Here is a 12,374-nt window from a genome sequence, read left to right on the forward strand (position 1 = left end):
CTCCTGTAGTAGTTGGGCTCAGGCCCCGCCTCCCGGCAGTGTTGTCAAACGGGCGGGGGTCTCGGATTGGTCCAGCCGCCGGGACAACACCTGCTCGACTCCTTCATTCAAGTGACACCAGAGCTTCCAGGGATATTTGAGGCACCATCCCTGCCATTGCCCGGCACTCGCGGCGCCGCTAACGGCCTGGTCACATGCTCTCCGGAGAGCTACGGGAGGGTGCTGGGTAACCTCTATCCGAGCCGCGGCAGCGAGGAGGGAAAAGGCGAGCGAAGAGGAAGAGTGGGAGGAGGAGGGGAAGCGGAGAAGGAGGAGGAAGAGGAGGAGAAGAGCACAAAGAATCCAGGTCTCCGGGCGGGAGATTTACACCAAGAACCATGTGTGCCGAGCGGCTGGGCCAGTTCGTGACCCTAGCTTTGCTGTTAGCTACCTTCGACCCGGCGCGAGGGACCGAGGCCACCAATCCGCCCGAAAGTCCCCAAGACCGGGGCTCCCAGCAGAAGGGCCGTCTGTCCTTGCAGAACACAGGTAAGTGCGTGCGCCTTCGCGGCGGGGCGCTGCTGGGAGAAGACGCCAGGCACCCACGCGGCGCGCCCCGGGCGCTTCGCCCGGAGCCTGGCGCCCACCCCGGTCCGCGCAAACTCTTGGGGTGGCGCGGGACATGCAAAGGAAAGCGCTAGGCGAAACGAGGTCCGCGCCCGGCTCCGCGCGCCCGGAATCCGCACGTGCTGGCAGGGTGATGAAATGGCTGGGGCAGGACTTGTTGCTGTCCTCCCTGGGGTCGAGGGTAAATGAAGCAGCGCCTGACGCGGCCAGTGCCAGCTCCAGAGTCCCCAGTCCGGTTCAAAGCTCCCTGCTCCATCCTGTCCGGCTTGCTGGAGGCACGGAGGATCCCCGGAGCTGGGCTGCGCCCTGAACCCGGAGAACTCCAACCGGCCGGCGGGCCGCAGCAGAACCGCTTCTTCCCCTCCTCAAAAGATGCCCGACATTCGAGAACTTCGTAGGCGAGACAAATTGCATTGCTAACTTTCTCCTTGGGGGGTCGGGTGGGGGCATTCCTTTCGGAAGGGGAGGGGGCGAATGGCGGATGGCGCAAAGCGTACCTCTGCGGTGCTGCGGCGGTCCTCCGTTCCAGGGCAGGTCTGCAAGCGAAGAAATGGTGACACCGCCCGAACCGTGCGCTGCCGCCGCTTGACCCGTTCTCCGCTCGCCAGCAAGCTGCCGAGCACAGCCAGGCGTGCAGGGCACGGGGTTGGCCCTTTTCCCAGCTCCCGGGAGAGGAAGAAAATCTGCCTACAGCTCCTTGGCTCTTCGCGGCCCTCCCTTTTTTTAGCCGGCCTGCGAACCCGCCCGCGGCGTGCGTGCGCTCACCGCACGAGCAGGAATGCACGAGTGCCCATTAGGGACGTCGGGAGCCAGTGAATCGCGGCCCTGCGCGCTCCGGGCCGGCGCGCCGGGGCCGCGCGTGGGATCATCCGGGAGTCTCCCACCACTATAGGCGGGTGTCAGCAATCCCGGCCCGTGTCCCGCTCATCCTAGGACCCTTGCCCACCCTCTCCCCTCCCAGAGCTTTCCCTGAGAACTGAACGCGATTCTCGCTAGTTGGTGACCCTCAGCAAATACACGCCCCTCATTCTCTCGCTAGATTTACTCTGAATGCGGATTATCTCCTCCGGCCCCGCCCTTCTTCCAAAATATACTTTTCTGATGTAATTTTGTGGTTGGTTTAAGTCAGGGAATTGGGTAGGGGGAGGGAAGGGAGGGAGGATTTGCCGGCGGCAGCCTGACAGTTAACTCCCTCTCAGCCTGTCCTTTCGGAGGGACAAATTAGGACCACATTCTGGGAAGGAGAGCTGCAGACTCCCCGGTCGCGGGAATTCTAGGGGATTAAGAGGCATCTCACACTGGATCTCTCAAAGGAGCCTCTTAACTGCAAAGGTTGCTTTTCTGCAGATAGCCCCCGTCTGACTCGATTCCTGAGCCTGCTTGCAAACCGCAGCTTCCCTAGCCTGGTATTTTTAATGCGGATGGTTTGGAGGCGCTGCCTTAATAGGAATTTTGTTTTGATTTTTAGGTGTTGAATCATAAAGCTGAATTGAAACTGCTTTTTGGACGCTCTCATTTGGGGGTCAGGAAGGAAATGGCTGTGATTTAATAGCAGCAACTCCATCCAAGTAGAGAAGGGTATTTCATTGACGGAGTGTAGAAGGGAGAGAGCAAGCTCATCGGTTGAAATCTTCTATTTTTGTCTGTGGGTTTAGAAATGAAATATCTTATGCTCTCAAACTAAGTGTCCCCACAAATACTTTCTTAAGGTGAGAAGGATGAAAACTGCAGTGCTCAGACCTAACTCCTGATTGTGACTTTTGTAATGGAGGCTTGACTCATTTTTTACAAATATTTACACATACCAGTATTTTCATAAGTAGATGAAGTGATGAAACCTTCTTTCTCTGGTTTTTTAGATCCTGAAAGAGTCATTTCTAACTTTTTTTTCTCCCTTAAATTTTCTTAGAGTCATTTCTTTGCTTTCAACCCCCACCCCTCTGCATTCCCCAGCCTGGCTGAGCATTTCCTATATGATTGTATGTAATTCTCCTTTTAGCGGAAATCCAGCACTGTTTGGTCAACGCTGGCGATGTGGGCTGTGGCGTGTTTGAATGTTTCGAGAACAACTCTTGTGAGATTCGGGGCTTACATGGGATTTGCATGACTTTTCTGCACAACGCTGGAAAATTTGATGCCCAGGTAAAAAACCATACTGAGCGCAAAGCATGGTTGGGTTAGTGTCGCACGACTGAAACATTCATTGGAAAGACTCATTAACAGATTTCCTGAGCTAATCTTCGCGGTGTGTTTTCGCACTTGCCAGAGACCTTCTGGGTGTGCAGCAGGATGACAGTGTCTCCCCGCTCCACTCCTGGGGTTCAGCTTTCTGGAGCGCTCATGTAGACTAAATCCTTCTCTCTTGAGCTGTGTTTGCACGCACAGAGTGGAACGGAGACCAAGCTGAACAATTATCTGAGGCGTCGTAGCAGAGAAGACAAAAGTCATAAAAATAATAAATATCTTCCTTCTAAGGGACCCAGAGTGTCTGGCTACCCAGAACCCAGTCTGCAAGGCCTGTCACATTAGGAGTAGTAGTAGATTGAGGAGAGGAAGGCAGGGACGCAGTGACATATGCCATAAGCATTACATTTCAGCGTATGGGCAAGACTAGAAGAGACACAAAATGTGTAGAAATGCATCATCTCCTAGTGGGCATGTGGGCAGGCGGCATGGGGAATCCAGCGCCTCCGGAAGAGTCGAGCCTCCGCAGTAGCAAATCCTCCTCTCCCAACCTGAAAAGTCGAAACCCTGAATGAGTCCTGCTCTAGATAATAAATATAGTCAGGGCCTGACCCACTTCCGTTATCCTAGGCTCCCCAGGGTGAAGCCCAGGTGCTGTGTGGGCAGGAAAAGAACCCAATGAGCCACCCGATGGCTCCCGTGCCAACAATCCAAGCCCATTTCTGATAGTGTGGGAGCATTAGGCTCACCTCCCTTCGTGTCCGCCCCAGCCCATATACACACTATGAAGGACCCTATTGTCACAGACTTCCTGTCCTATGTCATTGGAGAGCCATGACACTGTTTGGATGAGGTCCACAGTTTAGGTGTGATTTACAAACTTCGCCCGTCACCATCTGACATCCTGTAGACGGCCCGACAAAGCCACGCCTGGGAACCAGAAAGGGATGCGACAGGGCTGGCAGCCTCCCCTCCGGAGGATGTGGGGTGGCAGGAGGGGAAACAGAACCCGGGGAAGGAAAGAGGTGTAGAACGTTTGAACTCCTGAAGACTCCCGAATAAAGCACCCCTTCTGGATTAACTGGAATTAGGAAACGTAATAGGAAATCCGGAGGAAAGATGTGTATTTCAGGGCAATCCCACAGGATGTCAGGGAAGAATACCAAGAACAGACTGCGGCAGCCCTCGCATAAATTAATCCTCCTGTTTTTGTTTTTTTGGTTTTTTTTCTCAACCAACAGAAGTGTGTTCTCAAGTTAGAAGCATCCCTTTCAAGTCAGTTCTCAGTCCGTACCCACTTAACAAACTGGACACCCTACCCTCCGTCCTATGCGGCTTCCATTGGAAAGTCAGAGGAAAGGGGACCCCAGCGAGGTGGTTTTTCAGTGGTCGGACACTGTCTGTAGAGATTGCAACTGCTTCCAAAGGAGAGGGGGGGAAAAAAAGAAGAACCATGTTGGCTGGCTTCCCATTTCTAACCTAAACCTGTTTACTTTCTCAACTCTGTTACTTCCGGGCTTGTCTCAAAACGGAGGGGTGACCTCTCCAGCGACAGCTTGTTGATATAATAAAGGGGATGCAGGGGTCCCTGGTAGGTATCCCACAATGCCTCTGTGCCCTGAGATGTTGATAAGGGAGCTGACGCCCGAGCTGGCCTCCACACCCCCAACAGCTGTCTCCTTTCTAGGATAAGAACAATCTAATGGGGTTGCCAGGAAAGAGAACTGTAGGCCAGATGTATGCCTGGCTGCCTTAGCCACTCAGAGGCAGGGAGCATGGGGGAGGGGCTGTCAGTTGGGCAGTTCAGGCTCCAGATGCTGCCAGGCAGTGTGCCAGGCAGGCCTTTTAGAGGCAATAATCCTAACAGTTTAAAGGCGTCGAATTGCTTTCAAAAAGGAAAAGAATGCTCCTCCTTAAAGGACAGGAGGAGATGGGAGCGAGTATGGGTTGGGGGCGTTGGGGGGGCACCGAAGCAAAAAAGGAGGGCGGAGCTAGCAGCCCATCCTGACATCACTAGAAGGAACGAGGAAAGGTGTGAGATTTGGACAAGCGGGAATCTTCCACTTGGGGAAAATCTCTTGCCGGGAACCACCAAGGGGTTCTGGATTTATGCCTGGCCAAATGCCCCCTCCGTTCCAGAAACATTGCCACCAAACAGCCAACACAAGGCTGCCTTGAGGACAGAGGGCCCTGGGAGCCCCAGGACCAAGGAGGCTAGTAGAGCAGCTCGCAGAAGGAAGGAGGCAGATCCATCACGCTCCCAAGTAACATCCTTTTTAAATGCAGAGGGATCGTGTCGCTCTGGACAGACCCCATGGAGCCCCAGCGCGTCCTCACCTGCAAGGACATCAGTCTCGGGGTTCCGTTGTCAGAAAAATCCCATGTCAGCCCGACGAGGGGAAAAATGTCAAAACATGTAATGAGGACCGGTCTCTTCTGCCCCCTCCCCTTTCCCTCCCCTGTCCCCTCTGCTCTCAGGGCAAGTCATTCATCAAAGATGCCCTGAAGTGTAAGGCCCACGCGCTGCGGCACCGATTCGGCTGCATAAGCCGCAAGTGTCCGGCCATCAAGGAGATGGTGTTCCAGTTACAGCGGGAATGCTACCTCAAACACGACCTGTGCTCGGCCGCCCAGGAGAACACCCGGGTCATGGTGGAGATGATACACTTCAAGGACTTGCTGCTGCACGAGTGAGTGCTGCCCCGGGGGCGTAGGGGCCTCCCCGGGGAGAGGGGTGATGGGAGGCCTGCTGGGGTCGGAGGAGAGGCTTCCTCAGTTTGAGGGGCTGGTTTGTAGAGGCTGAGCTCTCCTGTCCAACCGGGACGGTTGCAGTTTCCCTCAGAAAGCTGCACAGACTCCCCTGGGAGTCCCTTTCCTGCTGGCCTTCAGGAAAAGCAAAAGAAATTTCCGCCATCGGTTTCAAAATCACAAGCAATAGCAACAGGAAATCTTTCCACTGAGCACAAAATGTGTAGAATTCAGAAATACCCTCAGTCTTCCCCTGAGCCCAGATCCCGACAGTTCGCAGTGTTCCAAAGAGCTAGGTAGGTGCCCTGGCAGACGGCCGAGAGCTGATAACATGTACCGAGCATGTACTTAAGTGCCAGGCGCTGTGCTAAGGGCTGCATGTGAATTTTTCACTTGATTGTCACAACAGCGCTGTGAGCGAGGTACCATTCTCAGCTCCATGTTTCAAAGGAGAAAACTGGGATTCGCTGTGGTAAAGGTCACACAGACAAAGAAAGGCAAAGCCAGCATGAGGCGCCAAGTGGTCCAGCTCCAGAACCTACGCATTTAAATGCCAATAGCTTTTTTTCCTGCCTCCATAAGCTCTCCTTTCCCTTAGAAGGTCCAGTTCACCTCGAACAGTCAGGCCCTCCCAGAGCAAATGCAGAATAAATAGCAAGAACTTGAATCAGCTGAGCACCTTCATGCCAAAGTGAGGAAATAGGAATGTACTTCTTAGAAGACTGGTGATTCAGTCCTAAACCCAGGACATCTCACCCCTTAAAAAACATCCCATCTATAGGACCCTCAATTTGTAGAAAATTTATTTTTTCGAAGTATAGTTGATTTACCATGTCGCGTTGATTTTAGGATCCTCAATTTTGCAGAGCAGCGAAAGGCATGGGGGTACACAGTTGCTCCTAACGCCATAGCCCCTGAAGCTTACAGTGGCTCCTTCCTTGGGGACTTAGGACAGAAAGCAAGTTACTAGCTAAGCAGCCCAGTATAAGTCACAGCACTGTTATTCTTCACATTGGACCAAAGGAGTACAATTTAATGAACTCTTGCTCCTTAGCTATACCATGGTCTTCCCCAGCTATGTCACTAAACGGGCCGCTCCCCGCCCCACCTACACCACTGAGATCACAGAGGACAGCAACAATCGCCTGTCACTTTCCACCTGGTCGTGAGGCTCTAGGTATCTTGCAACATCCCTGGTACAGAGTTCGAGTTACAAGATTCACCATAAATCTCTGCAGGCAGCTCTTGCCAAGAGCAAACTGATGTTGTCTTTTCCTTGAGTTACACTAGTGCCCGGTAAAATCTTTTCTCTGCTTCCAAATACCTATAAGAAACAAAGCAACAATAGCACCAACCGCAATAGCAATAACAGTAACTATCACGTTCAGAGAGGGCCACGCCCTTGGCCAGGGACTTTACCTGGATTATCTCACTTACCTTCCCCAACAAAGCCACAGGCTAGCAAATACTATCCCCATGTAATAGGAAGAATGTGAACCCAAGAGGTTAAAGAGCTTGCTCTGAGGTTCAGGTCCTACTCTCCAACTTGGAAATTGGTGATTCTGAAGCAAGTTGTCAGGAATAGACCTCAAACCCCCTTGCTCCTGGCCTGCATTCTGCCCACAAGACCAGCAGAAGCTCACCGGTCCCCAAATGTGGCAGGAGTTTTCCTTTTCTCAAAAATAGCCCCATTACACAAGTAGAGCACTGTGAAATTTCCTTCCTGCAAGGTGCCCCTGGGAAGAGGCAGATACCCCATTGCTGAGAAGCTTTGAAGTTCATATGCCCTCAGCCCACTCTCATTCGTTAGAGATAGTTTGTTGGCCTCAAGAATGGAGGATGGGGGGAGTTCCCATCATGACTGATGAATCCGACTGGGATCCATGAGGATCCAGGTTCAATCCCTGGCCTCATTCAGTGGGTTAAGGATCCGGTATTGCCGTGAGCTGTGGCGTAGGTCACAGACATGGCTTGGGAACCACGTTGCTGTGGCTGTGGTGTAGGCCCGAAGCTACAGCTCTGATTCAACTCCTAGCCTGGGAACCTCCATATGCTGTGGGTGCAGCCCTAAAAAGGCCAAAAAAAAAAAAAATTGAGGATGGGGTACTAGTTTTTAAATTTATAATATATTTCTGGAGCCAAGAAGACTTTTGTCTTTTTGGAGAAAAAGAGAATCTTCTTGGGGGAAATAGGAGATTTCATTGTTTTTGGCCAACTCCCCCCGCCTCCTTGCATTTAAGACGAGCCAAAGCCCCATGGCTTTCTGATGTCACTTCCCTGGAAACATGGCCCACGGGGCCCTGGGACCCTTACTTCCAAAGGGCTCCTTATGTCATTTAGAGCCAACGCCCAGCCCCCACCCCAGCCTGCTCTGGAAAGGCAGGCAATCCACCCAGAAAGGAACCCTGGGCCTCTTTCTTAAACACTCAGTGTGGCTGCCCGCAGGTCCCCTTCTGCCTGCTCAGCCAGCACCTCTAGCTCCCCGCAGACCCCTCCGCACTGTCCCTCCTGAAGCCATAGCCACACACGGCATCAACCAGTGCTTCAAGCTGACCTGAGGTTTTGTTTGGTTGTTTCAACTCTCTTCGCTGATTCAGGTACAAAGGAGCCCATCAGTCCCCAAATAGCGAGAAGACCATTTAAGAATGTGGCCCTGGCCACAGATAAGAAACGGAAAACGGCTTTTTTTTTTTTTTTTTTTTTTGGCTTATTGCCACTTCTTGGGCCACTCCCGCGGCATATGGAGGTTCCCAGGCTAGGGGTCGAATCGGAGCTGTAGTCACCAGCCTACGCCAGAGCCACAGCAACACGGGATCCAAGCCGCATCTGCACCCTACACAGCTCACGGCAATGCCGGATTCCCAACCCACTGAGCAAGGCCAGGAATCGAACCTGCAACCTCATGGTTCCTAGTCGGACTCGTTAACCACTGAGCCGCAACAGAAACTCCCGGAAAACGGCATTTGCCTTTCCCTCTAGAAGGAAGGAAATCAAAGTCACCCAGCATCCACATCACCCCATCCCTCAACCCGATCCTCATCTACCCCAGAACCCTCATGTTCAGTTAAAGTGGTTTCCTTTGAACTCTCTGCTCCCCGCTGCTCCCCTCACCCTTCCCGCCCCGCTTTCTCCAGAGCAGCCACTTGGCCACCACACACCCTGTCACTGGATGCTGGCAGCCTCCAGGCACGTCCCCCTCCAAGTATTTTTAAAAATCCTTTAGCCTTGCTGACGTCCAGTGGAGAGAGCTGGGCTTTGTCATTAGACACGGGCTGAGCTAGCAGCCCGAGGAGGCCCCATGCCAGCCCGAAACACAGCGTAGATTAACACACACCCCTCCCCACAGTTCACAGCTTTCTCCTCGGCAGAGAGTGCCAGAAGAGAGCGTGGGCTGGTCCAGCCTTCTGGGATCCGCCTTGGGATTCTGAGAGCTCATCTGGCAGGCAGGACGCCCTGGCGAAGGAGGCCAAGAGGCAGTCTCTACATTCCCAAGAGGGCCCTCCCCTCACCCTGGAGAAAGAAACTTGAAGAGCATCCCCAAAAGACAGATGCTCAGCCTCTGTGATTGGTTTATCTAGCCCCAGGGGGTGGCAGGTCCCGTCAGGGACTAAAACCTCCATGCTTCTGTAGCAGCAGTGAACTTGACTTCTCTGAGGCAGTTGCTCATTTTCAAAAGATAGAAGGATGGACTATTCCTGTGGTGCAGAGGTTTAAGGATCCAGCTCGGTCACTGCAGCGGCTTGGGTCACTGCTACGGTGCAGATTCGATCCCTGGCCAGGAACTTCCATGTGCTTCAAGTGCAGCCAAAAAAAATGTTTTTTTAAATCAAAAGATGGAAGGAAACAAACGTTCAGGGAGCATTTCCCTGTGTTGCCCCACATCTTCCTCTCTCGGCTCAAGCAGACTTGGGTCATCGCTGTCCTGTCCTGTCCTGGTCATGGTTAGGGGCCTGCCTTGGAGCGTTGGAGCACCGTGCCCACCATCCGTGCCCAGACTGTCTGACTCCAAAGGCATCAAGTCGGCCTTAAAAGGCAGCTTGATCTCTATCAGCCAGAACATTCCTCCTCTCTGGTCACAGCCCAGCCCCAGGCCTTCCTGGCCCAGAAACTTCCCAAAGCCACTTTCTCCCCTGTCTTGTCTCCATTTTATATCTATGGAATGAGGACAGTTCAGTCAATTACAACTTGAGGACTAATTCATAAAAATGGCAGTCAACTACTTCACAAGTCTTAAAACACAATCTGCTCTTCTTCCTGCTTGGCAACAACTGCCAACTTGCAAAGAAAAGATTAAATGGGCTATAGAGAGGTGGTCCAGGCTCACAGAGGGGGGAAAAAAGTCTTCTTATAAATGATCTCGCGTTCCAAAATTATTTCCCTACCCCAGGGGATGGCCCAGAGCTTCAACGTTCACGGTCAGATACAGCCAGAAATTCTGCCAGGGAGGACTGCATAAGAAAGCTGGTTAGCTACATGGAACATTCCATACCCCCTTGGGGATTTTAAAAGGCCAGTGAGACGTAAGAAAGGCTCGGTGAGTGGGCCAGGAGGGCCCACTGCTGAGTATGCCTTTTGCCAGCTGAGCCCATAAATATAAGAAGCCAGCTTAGAGTACAGAGTACACTGCTCCGGCCCTCTGAACACACCTTCCGCCCCCAGGAGAAAGGTTTACATGACGTGCTCATTCCTCCTCCAGCACTCTTCCTAAACAACACCCCAGGGCGGCCGGAATGGCCAGAGGAGCTGGCTCTCTCCTCTGGGAACCGAGCATGCTTATTTCACAGACTCTGGCTCTGGTCCCAAGCACAAAGGGCCAGCCCTCGCCTCCAGGGGCGGGGAAGCCCAGATGGGAAGAATAGAGATGCTCAGGCAGCCACTCCCCTGCCGCAGCCTCTACCACCAAGGGAGGGAAGAGCTCCACGGAAATCCACATTCCGCCAGCCTTCTCTGCCTATTCCACACTCCTCTGGATACACAGCATACGCTATGTATCCAGAAACTTCTCCAAATGCCCTTCATCATGAGCCCAAACCAGGGGCAAATACGGACATGGGGGAAATGGTTTTTTAGGGGCCTCCCTTAGGCAAGACTTACCCTGGAGAAGACACCAGTGCAGAGCCAGCCAGCCTTGCTTCCCTGCCGTAAAGACTCCTCAGTTTGGGAGTTCCCATTGTTGCTCCGTGGGCTAAGAACCTGACACAGTGTCCGTGAGGATGTGGGTTCAGTCTCTGGCCTTGCTCAGTGGGTTAAGGATCCAGCATTGCTACAAGCTGCCGTGTAGGTTGCAGATGCAGCTGGGATCCAGTGTTGCCATGACTGAGGTTCAGGCTGGCAGCTGCAGCTCCAATTCGACCCCTAGCCTGGGAACTTACATATGCTGCAGGTACGGCCATCAGAAGAAAAAAAAAAACAATTTAAGTCTCGTCGTGGCTCAGTGGATTATGAATCTGACTAGGAACCATGAGGTTGCAGGTTTGATTCCTGGCCTTGCTCAGTGGGTTAAGGATCCAGTGTTGCCGTGAGCTGTGGTGTAGGTTGAAGACGCGGCTCCGATCCCAAGTTGCTGTGGCTGTGGTGTAGGCCGGCGGCTACAGCTCTAATTGGACCCCTAGCCTGGGAACCTCCATATGCCACGGGTGCAGCCCTAGAAAAGACAAAAAAAAAAAAAAAAAAAAAAAAAAGTTAAAAGACTCCTCAGTTTGGTATGCGAGGCCCTTCACCATTGGCCTATTACTCCACGGGCTTCAAGACCCATGTCCACTCCCACTAAGATCCTCCCAGTTAGCAGACCCTAAACCTGCCCTGGAGCTCTCCTGCCCTCCAAGTCCCACCGCTGCCCCTCTGGCCTTCTGGCCTCCCCCGCCCCCCGCCAGAGGTTCTTCCTAGGCTTTTAGCGTATGCACCTGTGACTTGTCACTGGCCCTTTTTCTGGTGGCAGGCTCTCTCCCCAGCCTCTCATTCTCTCCAGTGCCTGGCATGGAGCCCGGTCCTCCACAGAATATGGGTAAAAGCTTGAAGTAGTTCCAGAACGATCTTTCACCAAACCCAAGCCAAGCGTGGGCCACACCTTTCTCCCCTGCTGTCGGCACTACCCTCTGCGGCCCCCTCGGGACCTGCTCCATCCTCGGTCTCTCTCTCAATCTCTAGACCCTACGTGGACCTGGTGAACCTGCTGCTGACCTGTGGGGAGGAGGTGAAGGAGGCCATTACCCACAGCGTCCAGGCTCAGTGCGAGCAGAACTGGGGAAGCCTGTGCTCCATCTTGAGCTTCTGCACCTCGGCCATCCAGAGGCCCCCCACGGCGCCTCCTGAGCACCCGCCCCAGGGCGACAGAGCCAAGCCCTCCAGGGCCCACGGGGAAGCAGGTCACCCCCTCTCAGAGCCCAGCAGTCGGGAGACTGGCCGAGGCGCCAAGGGCGAGCGAGCTAGCAAGAGCCACCCAATCGCCCACGCCCGGGGCAGAGCGGCTGGCCACGGGGCCCAGGGAACTTCTGGAAGCAGCGAGTGGGAGGATGAACAGTCTGAGTATTCTGACATCCGGAGGTGAAACGAAAGGCCCAGCCGGGAAGTCTTTCCTCCACGCCGTCCATTTTCTTCTCTATGGACATTCCAAGACATTTGCCATTAAAGAGGGGGGATGTCACACGCAGGATTTGATGGGGATTGCGGACTTGCTGGAGGTGTATGTTAGCGGCATGAACAGGTGAGGCGGAGGCTCCCTGGGCAGCGGCAAGGGCTCGGTTGTGCCTGGTGGGTCCCGCACCTGAACATCCTGAAGGGAGGGCGCCACCCCTCCCTCTTGCGACTTTGCCTTCTTTCGCTCAGTGGAGCCCCCG

The 12,374-nt window shown here is 53.6% G+C and overlaps 1 protein-coding gene across 1 annotated transcript; it reads left to right on the top strand.

The window, feature by feature from the left end:
• Positions 358-12,094, top strand: STC2 (stanniocalcin 2). Its single transcript, NM_001110173.1, is given in 4 exon segments — positions 358-528; positions 2,606-2,748; positions 5,269-5,480; positions 11,686-12,094. Coding segments are annotated over 4 exon segments (906 nt in total). The 5' UTR covers positions 358-377; the 3' UTR covers positions 12,086-12,094.

This window comes from Sus scrofa, chromosome 16 (assembly GCF_000003025.6).
Source record: "Sus scrofa isolate TJ Tabasco breed Duroc chromosome 16, Sscrofa11.1, whole genome shotgun sequence".
Classification (NCBI taxonomy): domain Eukaryota; kingdom Metazoa; phylum Chordata; class Mammalia; order Artiodactyla; family Suidae; genus Sus; species Sus scrofa.